Source organism: Pseudorca crassidens, chromosome 1, assembly GCF_039906515.1.
Source record: "Pseudorca crassidens isolate mPseCra1 chromosome 1, mPseCra1.hap1, whole genome shotgun sequence".
Classification (NCBI taxonomy): domain Eukaryota; kingdom Metazoa; phylum Chordata; class Mammalia; order Artiodactyla; family Delphinidae; genus Pseudorca; species Pseudorca crassidens.
Genome location: NC_090296.1, coordinates 178,282,627 through 178,302,673, shown reverse-complemented (window position 1 = coordinate 178,302,673; position 20,047 = coordinate 178,282,627). Strand labels below are relative to the sequence as shown.

General features: G+C 38.9%; 1 protein-coding gene across 6 annotated transcripts in view; it reads left to right on the top strand.

The window, feature by feature from the left end:
- USP6NL (USP6 N-terminal like) overlaps window positions 1–20,047 on the top strand; it is a 145,017-nt gene that overhangs the window by 1,901 nt on the left and 123,069 nt on the right. For all 6 annotated transcript variants that reach the window (XM_067701163.1, XM_067701144.1, XM_067701154.1 and 3 more), the window contains exon 2: window positions 15,018–15,104. In XM_067701163.1, coding sequence (XP_067557264.1) covers window positions 15,101–15,104 — 4 coding nt within the window. In that variant the 5' untranslated portion in view covers window positions 15,018–15,100. The remainder of the gene's footprint in view (window positions 1–15,017; window positions 15,105–20,047) is intronic.

Below are 20,047 nucleotides of genomic sequence, written 5' to 3'. Positions count from 1 at the left end.
GTTAATTGGCTGGTCATCCTTGGGAACCAAGACAACTTCCTGGCATGGCAGATCCAAGTTGGACTTCCAGTGCCAGGCAGAGGTTGTGTGTCAGGCTTTGCCTTCATGTTGCATCTCTCTCAGGTTACTGTTACCTTTTGTAGCTAGTGAAGATGGGTGAAAAAGAGGCCAGTAAATTTAAGCTAGTGGCAAGTTGTAATGAAACAAAATTACTTTGATTTGTAAATGCTAGGAATGTTAAGGCAGTTTGAAGCTGGCAAAAAAACTTAGCCACAATACCAAAACTTTAGGAATTGCTGCTTCAGTTAGAAAGTGGCAAGTGATTACATTTTCTGGTTTATGTTTGCAATTTCACTTCAACCATCCTTGTTTCGCTTTAGCACAATGGTATTGTTACACCAACAATACTCAGACCATTTATTACCAGAAAGGTATAGTTTGTCCCTTCAGTGTGATTTTTGAAAGGCATATTGCATCGTTAGATATGACTTCCTTATATTTAGTGTCTCATTTTTTTTCCTTTAGAAAGTGTCTCAATTTTTACAGTGGAAGTCAATACAAAAATAATATACATTTGAAAGAAATCTGACTTCTAGCACACTTCCTTATAGTACATGGGCATTAGAGCACGGGAATTAGAGTCACAAACTTGGAGTCTCAGCTGGTCTCTGCCATTTCCAGGTTATGGTATTTCATGCAGATAACTTAATTTTTTAAAGCTTGTTTCTTTGTAAAATCCAGGGGGGGATCATAAATTCACACTTGTTTGTTTATTCAACAAATATTTCTTGAGTGCCTTATTGTACCCATGACCTTGTGTTAGGCACCTTGTTTTCAACAACAGGAGGGATCAGTCCTTTGAAGTAAAGTACAGGGAGCTATAAAACCTGTCACCAGGGAACCTAACTTGATTGGGAGTGGCAGGGCAAGCTGTCCTGAGGAAGTGGTTGGTAAGACCTGAAGGATGAGGAGAAGATGGCAGGTGGAAAGGGCAAGTGGGAGGGTGGGACACTGAGTATGAGAGAGAGCGCATACACGGTCCCTGAAGAGAATGCTTGTGTGTTAGTTCCCTCTGTGGCACATATGCCACCACTGTTAGTTGTGGAGGGAAGGTAGGCTCTTGGCCCCGTGCTCGCATCATCTAAACCAGGTGAGAACAGAGGCGGCTCAGCCTTTGTAGAAAGGGAGTTAGTCTGGATGACTCTCACCTCGCTAGACTGGAGATGAGTCTGCACACTTTGTGTCTACTTTTATAACTGACACCGGTTACTTGATAGTTCTTATATCTGTTAAGTGGTAAATAAAAGGTTCTTTGATTTCTTTAGCGAGATGCTGTATAATATGAGTGTAGTGTTTTGATTTAATTTTGATAGTATTTTCCCTTGGAAGAGCTTAGACCCCCCTTATTTAAAATATCTCCTCCTCACAAAATGCAAGTAGCAATCCACTGTAAAATTAAAAAAAAAATTAGTAAGTGGCAGGTAATTTCATTTGCTTATAGGACGCTAAAGAGTGACTCTGGAGTTTTATAGCTTGTTTGGTTAAGTATCTTTGGCTCTAAAGAGATTATTTAGCTATTCTCTGATAGAGGTATATGTTGCACCTGTGTCTTGCTGACATTGATACTAGTGTAGAAAAAGTTTTAATTTTATCCTGGGATTTCCTTTCACTGAATTAACAAGTGAATTAAAAAATATTAGAGCAATGTTTTTCATGAAATAAGTGAAAGAATATCATTTTAAGCTTCTTAATACATTAATTTTGTTTAGTACTATTATATAGATCAGTAATGGCAAATTAGTATTTTACTGCGGAATTAATGCAGCATTTATAAGCCAGTTGGTTCTCTGGATTTTTTGTTCCTGTTTCTTTTTGTTTGGCTTTTGGATATTTTAATGCTTGTTAGCGTATCTGCAGTTACATAAGAAAAGATAAGGTGAAATAAGACTTTGAAAAGTCAGTGACAATGGAAAAAAATGGAATAGATGTGGAGGTTAAAATTTACAAAGTTTAGGTATGTGAGTGGGGGCTAGATATTTCTGTGTATTTTGCTGATGGCTCTTATAAAAATGAATTGGCAGATAACTTGATATTAATGGTTAAAAATTAAGCATCTCGGGCTTCCCTGGTGGCGCAGTGGTTGAGAGTCCACCTGCCGATGCAGGGGACACGGGTTCATGCCCCGGTCCGGGAAGATCCCACATGCCACGGAGCAGCTGTGCCCGTGAGCCATGGCCGCTGAGTCCGCGCATCCAGAGCCTGTGCTCCGCAACGGGAGAGGCCACAGCAGTGAGAGGCCCGCGTACCGCAAAAAAAAAAAAAAAAAAAAAAAAAAAAAATTAAGCATCTCACCTGTTCCATGTTCCGTTTCTCTTTCTAGGTTTGTTTTGGATTGATTTTAAAAAATAATTATTCCATTTCCTCCTTTTTTATTAGCTTGGGATTATATATTCTTTTACTCTTTAGTATTTGCCTAAGAAACTCTAATCTTTTCTCTACTTATCAAAGTGTAGCATTAATTGAGACTTTCACCCTTTTTCCAGATAATGTTAAGGCCTTTAAAAACATGTAAGTCAATTTCTTTCCTATTTTTTAAACCTATTTCATTGTTATCATGTTTTTAAATGCATATATGTATTATACCCCAAAGACCTATTTCTGTTGTTTTGTACCATTATTATTCAGTTAGACTTAACTGTCTTTCTTTTCCTTTATTCCTTCTTGTGATACTGACCTTCCTTCTGAAACAATTTTCCATCTGCCTACAGAATACCCTTTAGTATTTTCTTTAGAGTGGATTTAGTGTTGAAAAATTTTCAGTCTCTTAGTTTGTCTAAGAATGTTTTTATTTCACCTACATTCTTGAAAGATACATTTTGCTAGGTATAGAATTATAGATTGGAGATACATACATACATATATTTGTATATTAGTTCTTTGAAGAAGAGATTATTCTATAATCCTTATTTCTATTGAGAAGCAGCTGCAGTTTATCACTTTGTTGGTAATTTGTTTCTTTCTCAGGCTATTTTTAAGATTTTCTTTTTGTCTTTCAGATTTTATTTAAGATGATGTCCTCTCCCTCCCCTGCCCCTCACCACCCCCCCCTTCCTTTTCTTGCTTGGGCGTATATGTGTTAATGCTGTTACCTGATGTCTTTCATCAGTCTTGGGTAGTTTTCAGCTGTCATCTCTTAAAATATTGCTTCTCCCCATTTCTCATGCTTAATCTTTCTGGGACTTCGGTTCCAGTGTTAGGTCTCACTGACTCCACTGTGTATTTCACCTGTCTTCTAGGTTTTCTATTTTTTTCTTTTTTTCTGGACATTTTCTTCTGGCCTATCTTCTGGTTTACTAAGTTAGTCTTCATCTCTGTCTAATTTGGTCTTAAATGTGTTCATTCTCTGGGTTCTTAATTTTGGTTATTGTGTTTTTCATTCTAGAATATCAGTTTGGTTCTTTTTAAAATCTGCTATGCCGCTTTTATAGTTACTAATTCCCTATCAAAATGTTCAAGCTTTGCATATATCTCTGTGGACAGAGTAAGCATGTAACTCTGTCCCAGAGTCCTGCAGGTTTTTTCTGTCGTCTGGTATTTCTCAAGGAGTCTCATCTCCTTGTATGGCTGCTCATCTTTGATTGTGTACTGTTCATTGTATTTGAAAAATTATTTCTAGAAGTAATTATAGATTTAGATAAGGATTTTTCTGTTGCTTTTGCCAGGCACTTAGGATCACCTTGATCCAAATTGAGATTTTTTTTTTAGCGTCTATGCAAAGGCTGGTTTAGTTTACCTTTGTGTTACTCTTTCTTCTGGAATTCAGCTTTTTGAAGTCTTATTCCAAAGCACGGGATGGCTCCCTTGGTGGCTCTTGTACTCTGACATGTTGTCTTCCTAGGTTGCAAGGCTGCCTAAGTGCATTTTAGCCTCTCAGGCACCTCCCTTGATTGGGCAAACACTTCCGGAAGGAAAGAAGCCCCAGGGTACCATGGTCCCCATTTTGGATTCCTCTTCTTAGACTGTGGCTGGTAATTCCTCATTATCTTGTTAGCTCTTTGATCGCCCCACCTCTCCCCACCTTTTAAAAATTAAGGTGTAATATACATATAATAATATGCACTAATCTTAAATGTATATACCCTGAAGAATTTTTATAAATGTAATTAAGTATATAATCACACCCAGTTTAATGTATAGAATATTTTTGCCACCGCAGTAGGCTCTGTCACACTCCTTCCCAATCCATGCCACCTTCCTCCCTTACCTCAAGTAACAATTACTCAGTTTTCTCTCACCATAGAAGTTTTCTAGTTTTTCGTCAAAATGGTATCATACAATATGTACTCTCTTGTCTGGCTTGTTTCATTCAACATTGTATTTTATCAGTGAGATTCAGGTATGTTGTTGCAAGTGGCAGTAGTGTTTCTTTTTTATTGCTCTGCACTTTTTCTAGTTTACTGTGGCCTCAAAAAAAATTGCTTCAAAACTCAGTGACTTAAACAATGACAACATTTATGTTTGTCACAAAACTGCAGTTTGGGCAACGCTCGTCTCTGCTTCATTTAGTTTCAAGTAGGGCAGCTCGAAGGCTGGGCCTAACGTTATTTGAACGTTTGCTCCCACAGCTGGTGGTTGATGATAGAGCATCTTAGGTGGCCTGAGTTTGTCACTGGGTGGTGGCCGGTTGCCAGGGCGGTCGTCCTGCACAGGCAGCCCAGGGAGGGGGGGATGTGGAGAGTCAGATGGACGCTAGATCACCTGTTAGGAACCGACCCAGGTTTAGAGAGAGCAGAAACCTGTTGATGAGAGATGCAAGGTTCTGGAACAACATGTGAGTTGAGAAATATTACAGTGACTGTTATTGGAAAATACTGTCTGTCATAGTAGTAACCTAACATGCGAATGTATCACAATTTATTTCTCCATTCTACTTTTAATAGGCATTTGCATTATTTCCAGTTTTGGGCTGTTATAATAAAGCTGCTATGAACATTCTTATATATATATTTTGTTGGACATATGGACTCCTTTCTTTTGGAAGTATCCCTAGAAATGGAATTGTTGAGTAATAGGTAGATAAATATTTAGCTCTTGGAGTTACTACCAGTTTTTCAAAGTTGTTGTACCAATTTTTACCCTCTAATATTTTTAATAATTAAAAAATATACTTTATATATACATTTATATATATATATTTTTTGGTCTAGGTTTTTGTCTTTAAGGTTGGTGTGTAATATGTGGTTTAGTTTTGTCGGAAATGCAGGTCCCTTATTTTGTCTTTTATGTAACTTTCATGTGTTTGTGTTTTACTTTCCCAGCTGATGATTAGTTATTGGAAAATAGAGGCTAAGTAGGATAATGTGGTTGTGAAGTAATAGACTCATTTTGAAAGCAGCATTTTAGAATATGTATTCAAATTAGTTACCATTAGTAGACTGCATTAGTTGCTGAAGAGAAATTTCTTTTTAGAAATTGCTTTTTAGAGATATGAAACCCTATTCATCATCAATTTATATCACATTTTATTATCAGTTTGAATTCTAAGCTCCTTCACCAGACTTGCTTGGGAAATATTTTTCTTTTCTTTTCTTTCCTTTTTTTTTTTTAAGAAATATGCCCTTCCAGACATTTCACTATTTAAAAATAATTAATTTATTTGTTTTAATTTTTGGCTGCGTTGGGTCTTCGTTGCTGCGCGCGGGGGCTACTTTTCATTGCGGTGTGCGGGATACTCATTGCAGTGGCATCTCTTGTTGCAGGGCACAGGCTCTAGGCGGGCTGGCTTCAGCAGTTGTGGATCGCGGGCTCCAGAGCACGGGTTCAGTAGTTGTGGTGCACAGGCTTAGTTGCTCCACGGCATGTGGGATCTTCCCGGACCAGGGCTTGAACCCATGTCCCCTGCATTGGCAGGCAGACTCTTAACCGCTGCGCCACCAGGGAAGCCCAGTATTTTTCTTTTACAAAAACGTTTTCCTACAAAGTTGATGATCTGCCATCACTGAGGATTGCCAAAAGAATATCATCTGGATTCTCCCTTTGAATTTAGGATTACCTTTGATTACTTCACTGTTAGTAGTCATCTTGACTTTCTTCCAAGTGCCCTTTGAATCTGCCATCCCCCCCGCTTTTTAAAACATAACCAACATTTTAGACCAGTTTTTTCCAGCTCATACTTGGTTTATTGCAATAATTTATTAATTGAGTCTACTTATAATGCTGAGGAAGTTAGAACCTTTCTTAGTTATCCATTGATCTAAAATTAGTTTTTAGGTCACAAACCTTACAGTGCTAGAAAGAGAACTTAAAAATTATGTTTCAATTCCTTTATTTTATAATAAGACCAAATATGGATCCATGCTCATGCATGTGTCAAATATATGAGATATTTAGTTTATGAAAGCATTTTTTTTGGTCATGCATAATCCCTTGACAGTCTTGAGTGGTAGCCAGGTTGAAAAAGCTAACTTCTCATTTTGTGGATAAAGGAACCAAGGCTCAGAGAAGTGAAGTGACTTGATCTGCATTCCTAGAGCTGGTTAATGGCAGAGCTGGACCACTTTCATCTTGGACTTGCTGTATGTTGAGTGATTTTCTTACATTCTGCCATCAGCTTGCTGAATTCCAATTTTATTGACATCTTACATGAATTTTCCTCTTTTTACCTTTATACATTTACATTTTTTTGCCCATACATTTACTCATTTTAACTCAGTATAGGGCCTTTGCATGAGCTGAAGCCCTTGACTCCCATCTTCTTTAGGACTTTTGTCCTGACTATGTTCTGTTAACGGCAGGGTGGCTGGGATCAGGTTTGTCTCGATTGCTGTATCTCAAGCCCTTTGAGAAGTTTTTACGTGTTGTAGAGCTGAATTAGTATTTATTGAATGGATGGATGGATACATTCTTGTGTTTAGAATCCAACTAGATGTAAATTCCTTAAAGTTGGGCCTGGAATCCTGTCTACTTTTTAGTCCTCATAGTGTCTGCAGCAGTGCTCATATTATACTTAGCTGTATGTAATTTTTAATTGACTTTTTAAATGAAGCCAGGCCCCTGAAAATCAGAGATACTGTACCCTTCATTCTAGCTTTTATCTGTAGACCTCAGGCATTATGCTTAGTTCTGGTAGGATGTATCAAGTACGTTAGGCAAATGTGACATGTAAGCAAATTATAAGCTGCTTTTGAAAGGCCCTGCGTCTCTGTAGCTGAGATAGGAAAGGAAGCCTTGGGAAGGACATTTGTTTTCCTGAATACCTAGAAGTTGACGCGTTGACCAGTGTAAAGCTACTAGAATTCGATAAGTCCTTCTGGAAACCTAACTTAAATTCTACCTGTAGAGGGGGAAATCAGACCTGGTTCTTATCTGATGCTTCATTAACATACACGTGTAAACAAGCCTAGGAAACCGAAGGATTTCTCATTTTGCCCATCTCCTTCTCTGATCTTATTAGCAGGAAGTACTTTGTTGATTGAGTGAGTGGGGTAAATAAACCTTCTACTCTAGCTGTGATAGAAGATTTGCTTTACTTCTCTTGAGCAGGGAAAATACTGAAAGCCATGGGAATTCAGCATTGTGTTTCAGGGGGTGTAAACTGCAGAAAGAGCATTCTTTATAGAAAGCTCAAGAATTGTGAAAGTACAGTGGTGAGACCATCCATGTCAATGAATAATGACTTTAAATATTAACTAAAGTTTTCTTTATCTGGCATGAGAAGACAGTACCCTGGAATCTGCCCTGACATATTTATTTGAACTAATGAACTGTACATCTGAATTAAGAAGGGAAGGTACTAGAATTGCTAGGGTGTGAGTTCCACGAGGTTGGGGTATTTGTTTTGTTCGTGGCTGTGTATGCAGAGCCTAGAACGCTGTCTGGCTCATAATAGCTGCTCAGTAAATATTTATTGAATGAACAGTAAATTTTTATATTATCTGTTCATTTTAAATTTAAAAATTGAACATTAATCACTTTAAGTATTGGTTTATAAGCCTTTGGGGAAATACATTTAAGTTGGTTGAGGCATCATTTCTGATACTTCTTGCTGATTGTGAGAAAGTGGCACAAAGCGCATTGGAGAGCATTCATTCACTCACTGTCATTAAATTTCTTTGCGATGTTTTTTAAATGGATGCATGAGACTCCATTACATATAAATTAACAATTCATTTAGTCAGTCCCTTATTATTGCACATTTAAGTTGTTTATACTTTTTTTTTTCTGTTACAAATAATGCTTCAATTAAGACAATTTTCTTAAGCTTTTTCTTGGGATGGTAGTTCAATGCATGGCAATTCAGCAAAACAGGACCTAGGAATTTCTACTAGAAAATGAACTTGTATTATACAGCTGTGAAGGTGCGATCAGAAAGCTAAGAGCAGATGCACAAATGACACAGCTCTTTGGGAAGGCTAGCTGCTTCTACGTTTGATTAATGTATAATCATCAGTTTTTTCATGTAAATTCCCTCTTGCATTTTATAGTGGACCTGGCTATCACTTGTATTTGTCTCTTTCTCTTAAAGAATAAGTGAGTCAGGGCTTCCCTGGTGGCACAGTGTTAAGAATCCGCCTGCCAAGGCAGGGGACACGGGTTTGAGCCCTGGTCCGGGAAGTTCCCACATGCCGCGGAGCAACTAAGCCCGTGTGCCGTAACTACTGAGCCTGCGCTCTAGAGCCTGCGAGCCACAACTACTGAAGCCCACGTGCCACAACTACTGAAGCCCACGCACCTAGAGCCCGTGCTCCGCAACAAGAGAAGCCACTGCAATGAGAAGCCCACACACCGCAACGAAGAGTAGCGCCCACTCACCACAACTAGAGAAAGGCCATGCACAGCAATGAAGACCCAACGCAGCCAAAAATAAATAAAATAAAAAATAAATTAATTAATTAAAAAAAAAGAATGTGAGTCACTACAACTCTTTCCGTCTCTTTATTATGACTTAAAGATTATAAATGCATTTAACTCTTTTATACATGTGATTACTTAACATATGTTGTCAGTTTTATTTATAATCATTTCATTTCTGAATTTTGTTGGAAAAGTTTTGCTTTTTCATAATAAAATATATATTCATACAAAGGACTATATGTAATGTTATGTAAGGTCTAATAGAATGATATTTGTACTGTCCCCTCCCTCAGGTTAAGTGGTAGAATGCTAGCACTACCGTCTTGGCTCACACCTCCCTACAACTCCTCCTCTATCTTACTCCTGTCCCCAGAAACTCTGGGATCCAGCATTCTCTTGCTTTTCTTCTTCTTTTTTTTTTTGGCGGTACATGGGCCTCACTACTGTGGCCTCTCCCGTTGCGGAGCACAGGCTCCGGATGCGTAGGCTCAGCGGCCATGGCTCACGAGACCAGCCGCTCTGCAGCATGTGGGATCTTCCCGGACCGGGGCACGAACCCGTGTGCCCTGCATCGGCAGGCAGACTCTCAACCACTGCGCCACCAGGGAAGCCCCACCCTCTTTTTTAAAAAAAATCGTGAATTATATACTTATATCTGTTGTATCTTGCTTATTATCCTTAGTTTTACAATTTGAACTTGTTTTTATGGTAACTTTATCTGTGGAAATTCTTACGAGACCTGGGTTAAGAGTGCTTTCTCCCAGAGAAGAATTGCAATTGAGGACACTGTCAACCCAGGGCCACTTAATTTCTAGGCTTGAGATTTTCACAATGTACAAGTAGTATGGATTTGAACTTGATACCCGTGTGAAGGTTGGTTTTGGTTGCAAACTTCCAGGGAATAGTCCCCTTCTCCTCCCAAAACACCAATAAGCCTAGACGCAGGGGAGAATTTTTCTCTAGTCTCTGTTTGCGGTAGATTGTTTTTTCATAGTTTATTCTTTTTTATTGAAGATTTAGCTCTTCAGGGACCAGGCTTTAAGTGCTTATCTTTAGTCTGACTTCCCATATTGTGTAGTATGAAGCTTTTGCTTTGTCCCATGCATGACTGTTAACACTGAAAGCTCTTCAGCATTATCCAATAGAATTTTCCATGATAATGGAAATATTATATATCTGTGCTAATATGATAGCCAGTAGTCACCTTTGAAATGTGGCTAGTGTGACAAAGGAACTGAATTTTATATTTTAGATGCTTTAAATTAATTTAAAATTAAAAAGCTACATGTGGCTAGTGGCTCAGTATTAGACAGTATAGCTTGGTTATAGGGGATTGTCAGTGCCTCTAGAGCAGTTGCTGGCATCATTGCCCACCTTCCACTCTCTATTTGTGCTCCTGTTTACTTTTTTGGTCTCTGAGGACATCCCTTAGTTGCTTGTGAGCTTTGCTATGCATTCAAAAGGATAATTCTTATATTTTTATCAAGCATTTTTAGGTGTCATGTAGCAAAAGGGTTCTCAAGCCGTTTGGACACAAGAATTGCAGAAAGGGAAGTCTCTTACAGCTTTATTTTATTAGTTAGTGAAGTACTTATCTTTTTTTTTTTTTTTTAAAGAAGATGTTGGGGGTAGGAGTTAATTTATTTATTTATTTTTGCTGTGTTGGGTCTTCATTGCTGTGCGAGGGCTTTCTCTAGTTGGGGCAAGCAGGGACCACTCTTCATCGCGGTGTGTGGGCCTCTCACTATTGCGGCCTCTCCCGCTGCGGAGCAGAGGCTTCAGACGCACAGGCTCAGTAGTTGTGGCTCACGAGCCTAGCCGCTCTTCGGCACGCGGAATCCTCCCAGACCAGGACTCGAACCCGTGTCCCCTGCATTAGTAGGCAGACTCTCAACCACTGCGCCACCAGGGAAGCCCTGAAGTACTTATCTTGAATGATAAACATTGGAAAGTTCATAGCAGAGTGGTGGGAATTCTTTAAATAGAAACTGACCATGAAATTAAAAATTATGAGAAAGAATTAATTAAATAATTACTTTGTCCTTATTCTACAAAATTTTTAAAGATGATAAAAATAGAACTGTGGGTAAAGTTTTTAAAGTCTTACACATAATCTTCAGCTTCTTGGTGTCAGTGTTTTATGTATACAAGAGTGCATGAATGAAAAAGTATACACGTATTTAGAAGGACAAATATTTTGAAAATGGATGGAAATAAACCAAATGAGTTTAAGAGATCATAGTGAATGTTGGTATTGGGGGAACAGCTAAATCCTCCTGGATTTAGCAGGAGCGTGTGTTAGTAATTTAGTTTTAGGGATTTTTTAAAAAATCTAAGTAATGAGTCCTAGCTATTTCTCACGTAGACACTTCTTTTTCTCTTATAGCCAAATATTAGAAACATGCAGTTGGTTTTTAGTATTTATGAATTAAAAAGTCTAAATTCTTTGTAATTTCTGTTACTTCAGGATTTGCTTACCCTTTCGAAACCATAGGTAACTGATTCTTTTTTTACATTTCTATTTCTTATTGTAGTAAAATACACGTAAGATTTACCATTTTAACTATTTTAAAGTGTACAGTTCAGGTACATTAAGTACATTCACATTAATGTACAGCCATCACCATTCATCTCCAGAACTTTTTTCATCTTCCCAAAATGAAACTCTTCACCCATTAAACACTAACTCCCCATTTTCCGTTCCTCCAGCCCCTGGCAGCCACCATTCTACTTTCTGTCTGTGTGAATTTGACTTCTCTCGGTCCCTCATACATGTGAAATCATAGAGTACTTGTCCTATTATGACTTGCTTATTTCACTTAGCATAATATCTTCAAGATTAAATTTGATTTTTTAAAATTATAATTTGTGATGAGATTAAAAATGGAGATTACATTAGCTTTTAGTAGAGATTGGGAATCTTTGTGTATTTTCTTTGTAGAAGTTATTGTACAATGAAATAAATTAATGTTAATTTGATCTCCAGACAGAATATTATTAGAAACAATAGAATGTGCTACTGTATGTTGTGGTTTATAATTCTATTAAATTTAAGTTTTAAAATAATTTAAAAGTGGGACTTTTGAGCTAGTTTTAGAATAGATGATCTGGTGTTATAAAACCAGAAATCCTTTTAAATACTTCCGTAGGTTTTAACTGACTAAAAGTGACAGGAGGGACTTCTCTGGTGGCACAGTGGATAAGACTCTGCACTCCCAATTCCGGGGGCCTGGGTTTGATTCCTGGTTGGGGAACTAGATCCCACATGCGTGCCACAACTAAGAGTTCGCATGCCACAACTAAGGAGGCCATGTGCTGCAACTAAGGAGCCGGCAAGCTGCAACTAAGGAGCCTGTGAGTCGCAACTAAGGATTACGCCTACTGCAGTCAAGACCCAGCGCAACCAAATAAATAAACTAAATAAAAATAAATATTAAAAAAGTGGGCTTCCCTGGTGGCGCAGTGGTTGAGAGTCCGCCTGCCGATGCAGGGAACGAGGGTTCGTGCCCTGGTCCGGGAGGATCCCACATGCCGCGGAGTGGCTGGGCCCGTGGGCCATGGCCGCTGAGCCTGCGTGTCCAGGGCCTGTGTGCTCCGCAACGGGAGAGGCCACAGCAGTGAGAGGCCCGCGTACCGCAAAAAAAAAAAAACCCCAAAAAACAAAACAAAACAATAAAAAAAGTGACAGGAATTATTTTTAGGTCATGTTTAGTGCCTGCAGTAAAGAAAAGGATATGGTGGAGTTTCTTTCCTTTAACTGGTCCTTGAGTTCCCTGTCAGGATGGGTGTCAGCGGGCCTAAGGAGGCCTGCTGTAGCATTACCACTTGTGCATATCAAGTGTTATCACAAAAGTTGGAGGAACCACTTGAAAGAACCTATAGTAGGTTAGCATGAGGATAAATTCTTTGCTGAAAATAAACAGCAGTGGCTCAAGTTCCTGGAAAGTGCGTTGAAAGGCCAGATTTTGCAGAAATATCCCAATAATACCTTTTACGTGAAACTCTGGATTTAAGACAGACTCTTTCCCTCTTAGACGGTGTGAAAAACAACAAGTAAGATTTTTCTTCTTTCTTCTTCGTATGTCCAGGTTGGTAGCATTTTGAGGAGGAGGAAGGGAATCTGAAAGTTTTATCATTTGTGCTTCTGAACTGCCTCATTGCTGAAAAGAATTGGTGACCACCTACTTGGGGATGGAGGGTCTGCATTTCAAAGCTGTGATTAGCATAAAGAATCTTGAACATAGGACTTCAGTTATAAGTAATTTAAAAATATGTTTTCTAAGAACTACTCCATGACATTAATTCCAACTCATGCATTGTTGCATATTTGTCAAGTACATTTACCACCTTAGATAGTAAGGTTATAAATCCAGTGTTTATGTTTTTATTATCCTGGTTTTTTGAGGTTACTATTTTTAGTGCTGAGAAAACTAATATATGAGGAACTTCAATCCTTGAATAAGTTTTTATCTGGCAGTTTATAACTGTGGGTAGGAGGGGTGCATGACTTAGTACAAAGTGCTTTGATGTTGCCATGTAGGAATTTTAAATTAAGATAAAAAACTTGATATAAGCATGAACAAAGAGAGAAGTCCCTGGGCAGAGAGAAGACCCCACAGGTGTGAGCGAGCTGTGCGTGAGCTCCAGGGGCCCCTGTGAGCGGGTAGTCTCCTCTGTGTCTCTGTGACATGGGGCCCTCGTCCTCGGCCACCTGTCAGTTCGCTCCTCTGGGCAGCGTGTGCCACCTCCTAGTCTCCTGGCCGGGAAACATGTCTAATAGACTCGGCGAAGCACCAGGAAGAAAGTGTATTCATTGTGAGAACCTTTCGTCACGTGGATTATGTGTTGCTTTAGAATTTTCCCTACAGCTTCTCATTTTCTTTGGGATAATTGGGATATCTGGAAATGGAAATCATTTAATAGTAGCCACTGCAAGACGAAGAGGAGGGCGTGTGGGGTGGGGGCCAGGTGATTATGCGGTAGCCCGTCGGAGATAGGCCACTACTAATTACAGCGTGTGGACCCTGCTGGGCGTCCAGAATTTCTGTTCGGTGAATTTATCCTTCTTTTGTATATTACACAGTATGAGTAGAGATGTCTTATAGGTGGGGCAAGCATTATTTCTTCAAAAAATGGTTCCTGAACTGAAATCTGTTTCAGAAGCAGAGGTCCTTAGTATTATGCTATTTTCTTAATTGATCTAGAAAGTAATCACCGCTTCTGGTGATTACGAGAAGTAGCTTATCAGTTTATGAAGGCAGCTACACATGACTTAGCACAAATGTAAATTTTGTATCGAATCTGATGTTACCTTGTTTGTGGAATTTCATATATTAGGTTTGGGGAGGCATTTGTGCATCCGTGGTTATGTTTAAATGTAGCATTAGTATTACTTTATGCCTCATTTTGTTTAATATATTATCAAGAGAAGAAGATTTATAATGGAAATCTTGGCAGAGGGTTAAGTTTGTATTTATAATAATGCAGGGTGGTGCTTTACGTTATACTCTAAAGAACCAAATACAAAATTTTGTATGTAGTATTTATAAAGTGTATTTTTAAAATATGTACAGAAAGTTCCTGGAGAGGAGATATGCCCCACATGGTTGGGTAGATGTAGTGGTATTGTACTGTGAGAGAATTTTTTTTCTTTCTACTTTGCTGCTGTTTCCAGCTTTTTAAAACAATGAAACCATATTACTTTTATAGTGAGGAAACTGCCCATTGTAAGGGAAAGTCCATAGCAATCACTTTGGTAACCTTTATTTGATGGTGTATATAAATCACCTGTGTGCAGTCAGCATACATTTAGCTTGTGCGATATGCTTAATTTACCCCAAATGGAGTGCTTGCTTCCTATGACTTATTTATGTGGGGGTGGGATGGGGAGGGACTGAAGACAAAGGGCACATGTTAATAAGTTTCTGTGTGGTAACTCCTTTAGACATACTATTTGCTTTTGAGGTGATGGCTTACTGAAAAAGGAAAATAGGAGCAGAATCATGATATTCCGAAGATTGGTAATTTTTTATATTTAGATGACGTCATGGGGTTCTTTTAGAAATAGAAAATTTTTATAAGTAAATTATTTTTATTTCCTTTTAGAAAACTTTAAACACGGACCTTTAGAAAATATGATTTCTTTCTGTTTGTTTTCTGACCAGGACATGTATTCCTCTGAGAAACGTTGGACAGCAGATTTGGGTGTAGTGCCTGATCGGGACCACGTACAAAGACATCTCCAGTCATGGGTAAGTGCCCTTCCTCCTGTGTATCATTTCAGTCCTCTCAGGAGCATCTGCGGTGTTGTACTTAAAGAAAAAAATTATTACTGAGCAGATTGGAATTATGTCACTTCATCAGAGATTGGATAATCTGGTTCAGCCCAATACTGTGCACTTGCCTGTATTTAAACGAGGAGATTGATGTTTGATTTATTCTAAGAAGTTAGGTGTGGTGAGGATATCTGTGTCATTAGCTTCTTGGCTGGTTTAGTTCTACTATCTAAACTTTTCTGTTGACTAGCCATTGGAAAATGACTTTTTGGAAATATGAAGAGGGAAAAAATTGCAGTTGACCATAATTAGCAGAGGTTTTATTGTGTGAAATTTAATCATTGGGTAACATAGGTTAATATTATATTTAAGCAAAAAAAAGAAAGAAATCTGTTTATCAATGTCTTTGATGGATCAAGGAACCAAGTCTATCCTATAGACCTGTCTTCTCAGTTGTGAGGGGATGGTATGTGTAATATTTTCTGTCATTCCTTTCCACTTCTGTTTGTGAACAGAACTGGATTTTACTATTTTGTGTTGTTTACTTTTAGAGAGTGAGGAAAGAATTAAGATTTAATCCTGACTGGAATCCTATGACAGTTCTGATGTACTTTTAGAGTACAGCTTTTTGATTATGGAAACCTTGGGATGAAGTGAGCATTTTCTTATTGGAATATAATATTAGAGAGTTTAAAATTTTTCACATGTTATTTATATTAATTATATTTACCTTAATAGGAATAGAGTCGCTTTTCTCATCAGTTTGAATAATCAGGCAGTTGATAAGTGAAAATGAAGCTGTTATTGTGAAATCTTTGAGTGCTTTCTGCTAAAAGTAATATTGCAAGTAGTGGTCTTTGGTTTTGGAGACTTTTCAGTGGGTTACTTTTTCGGTGGTGTGCTTTGAATAAACAAGGATAGTTGCCAGATGAGTTCAAATACAGATTCGGAAAGAAGCACCTTTGGTTATGTCAGCTCCATTCATATGAAGTTTTGTGAGAATGTTTACCTATCATAGAATGCCAACTCTAGTAAAGATGGTAATATGACTTCATGAACACTAAGAGCATTTTAGTTTAAAAAATGCTTACCTTTTTTGGAAATGTAACTAAATTTTGTTCTGCGTTGTAACCTTAGTGGTCTGGTAGATCACTGTTACAGCTGGCAAGTTCTTTGAGGACAAATACAGGGTGTCTTTGATTTTTGAATCTTGGTGTCTAACACGACTGCCCCCTAAAACTCAGAGCCCTGTGAGCGTGAAAGCAGAGGGAGGGATGGCTTACTAGGCAGCCAAGATACGTATCAGAACCACCAACAATTTATCTATAAATTACAATGGTTATACTTCATTTGCAAGATTAAAATTTTTTTTTTATATCTACTAGTTCATTTCTCATTTCTGCTCGTTTGTATTTAATATTTTTTTGGTTGTTATTTATCTCTTCGAAGATCTCTTACATGCTTATTTTAAAGTCTTTTTCAGATCATTTGATGATTTTTGTCTTGTCTGCAGTGAGTTTATGTGTAGTTGTTGATATTGTTGGTGTTTTCATCATGTTCTGTAATTCTGCAGGCAAGTTCTGATGGGAGTTTCTTTTTTCTTTTTCCTGTGTGTGTGTGTGCGCGTGTGTGTGTCTCTCTGTCTCTTTGTGATTTCCCCTGCTGGTCTAGCAGATTTGCCGTTGTCTCTGCCTGGCTTTGGAGTTCCCAGATCAGAATCAGGTCTGTGTTAGTGGACCAGAGCCCCGGTCCCATGGTGACGTTGGGGATATCACAGATTCAGTCACTGAGGCAGCTGGCATTAGGTCAGCCGCTTCCTAAGCTGTAGCCTGAGTGCAGTTAGCAGAAGTCTTTTTCAGTCTAGTTTCCTATCAAGGAAGAGTGCCAGCCCAGTCCCTGGTTTTGAGCAAAAAGCCTGGCTACTGACCCTCGTAGCCCTTGTGGAGCCCTTGTTACACCACACGATCAACCCATAGTTAATCCCCGAGGATCAGCTGCCTGCTGCCTTTTCCTGCTTTGGGGCCCAGAGCTCAGCAGACCTCCTGGCTTCAGCAAGGCTCACACGTTGTGTTTCTGTTAGATTTCTGATCTGTGGAGACGTTTAATGTGTTTGGGGGCATAGGTATGTCCTTTTGGTCATTTGTCTTCATATTTTATCTGTAATTTCTCTGTGTTTGTTGGGAAGAAAGGGAGCTGCAAAGCATGAACAATGCCATTGGGCATTTAACCACTGGGAATACAGTGAAGTCCCCAATCCTTACTTCACATTTAAGATTTAAAAATAAATCAGTTTCTGCTTAGTTCCCTGCTTCCTAGAGTTCCTCCCCGTCGTCCATTACCACTTCACTCGCTAGGTGAGCCCCGTGGGACTGTGCCTCCAGAGCATGCTGCTTGCCTCACTCTAGTAGCCGTCGTCCTCCAGTAAAATCAGCGGCCTGTTTACTCTGATCTTCATCTGTTCTGTAAACTCCTTAAGGGCAAAGACTTATTCCTAGTGGTAAGTTCCTGGCACTCAGTAAATGCTCAGTAAATAGTGCATGGATTTGACGGTTCCTAAGTGACATCCCTACTATGTGGTAACTGTAGCTGTTCCATGTGTTATTATTCTTAGGTTGAAATTCGAGCTGCTCCCATGAAAAGAGTGTGTGTGTAGGATAAAGCGTTCCAAGTAGGGGAGCACTGTGAGAAAGGCATGAAGGTTTGACCATACAAGGATGTTACTGAGTAGTTGAACATTCTGGAATATAGAGCTGGGGAGGAGATGAAATCAGGGTCCGGAGGCATGTACATTTCTGAAGGTTTGGACTTCATATCTCAGGGCTTAGGAACTATTGAGGGACTTCAGTTAGGGGAACAACTTAAGATTTTATTCTGGAAAAATTCCTCTGACAAAGAGACATTTTTGTTAGATGTAAATTAAAAAGATGGGTTACAGGCAGTATTTGCTTTGCCTAGTTTTGTTCTTAGTTTTCAGCCCTTTCGTTGCTCGCTTTGAAATAAACTTTGAGTTTCTTTCTTGCCAACTTGATTTTCTGTAGTGATGGAAAGAAATCATTCTCGAGCAGAGAACTGGAACCATGGATTAGGGAGTGTTGTCATGGTCTGTGCCGTGTTGCAGTTTCTATGGGGTTGTAAGTTTTCATAAAGGTGGGAGGGAACTGAGTATATCAGAGTTCCTGTTTTTGTAAAAATTACTGGAGAAGCATGGTACAGGTTAAAAAATAGGAATACATGTCATTAAAGATAGAATTTCCAAACCTAGATTTGGATGAGATTGACAACTAAAATTTTTTTCAGTATTTCTCTAGAGATTACAAGAAAGGTTGGATACTTGTATGTCTGGATGCGTTTAGCTCTGCAGGATTTCCTAACCCTTCCCATGTCATGAACCATGTAGGACATGGTAGTAGTTGTACAGCATGTGAGATAAACTAATGGAGATGTTTGGGGCTTGGAGGCTACCAGCTCTGACACCTCAGGCCGGGCCGAGGGATCTGTTTCTCTGCACATCCTGACACACAAATTGGGATGCTCCAACTGTAAGACCTAGAGAATTTGTTAGGTGCTTTAAGATGTTTTTCAGCTTTTAGTCTCAATTTTTATGTATTCTGTTAAGTTCTGAGGCCGAATATTGGTCTTGTGGAATATGTGTTATATGATTCTGCTATGCTGTGCATTTCATTGTGAATTGTTAACTTTATTACAATTTGCAAAAAGCCTTTTTCACTACTTAAATTGACCTTAATTTTCTATAATGCATATTCAGCAATGTTTAGCATTTATCAGATTTGTTAAAGATTTTGTTTTATCAGATGGTGCCAAAGATGCAATAAAGTTGTTATATTTAAAGTCTGGCTGTCATTTAAAATGGATTTTTTAGATCTTTGATGAAGATTATAAAAGCAAGAGTAGTTTGTGTAAAGAGCAGTGCTTGGGACTTCCCTGGTGGCGCAGTGGTTGAGAATCTGCCTGCTAATGCATAGGGGACACAGGTTCGAGCCCTGGTCTGGGAGGATCCCACATGCCGCGGAGCAACTAGGCCCGTGAGCCACAACTACTGAGCCTGCGCCTCTGGAGCCTGTGCTCCGCAACAAGAGAGGCCGCAATAGTGAGAGGCCTGTGCACCGCGATGAAGAGTGGCCCTTGCTTGCCACAACTAGAGAAAGCCCTCACACAGAAACGAAGACCCAACACAGCAAAAATAAATAAATAAATTACTGAACTCCTACCCCCAACATCTTCTTAAAAAAAAAAGACTCCACCTGCCAATGCAGGGGACACGGGTTCCAGCCCTCGTCCGGGAAGATCCCACATGCCGCGGACCAACTAAGGCCGTGCGCCACAACTACTGAAGCCCACATGCCTAGAGCCCGTGCTCCGCAACGTGAGAAGCCCACACACCACAAGGAAGAGTAGCCCCCTCTCGCCGCAACTAGAGAAAGACCGCGTGCAGCAACAAAGACCCAACACAGCCAAAAATAAATAAATAAACAAATTTATTAAAAAAAGAAGAGCAGTGCTTAACAATTTCTAGATGATTATTTTGATGGAATATGTTAAAAAAAAAAAGCCAGAAAAGCACCAAAAACCAAAAGTGATAATTTAGGGTACTAATTATTTTTCTTTTCCTAAGTTTTAAGTTAAAAAAAATAAAGCTTATCTAATCTATTAAAATTTTTAATCTTTACTTCTGTATTTATTTCATTTTCTTTGGAAAAGTTTTGCTCTGTAAGTAATTATATGAAATGTTTCCTAGGAGAGTCTTTTTGGATGTTGACTGGGCAATCCAGGAGTGAATCTGTTGTGTGGGAGAGTTTGATCCTGCCCTTTGGCCTAAATAGTGGAGTGAGTTTTTTGAGGTTACTTCAGGATATGAAATATTTCTCTTTTATCTGAGGAAAAAGTAATGGCAGCGAATA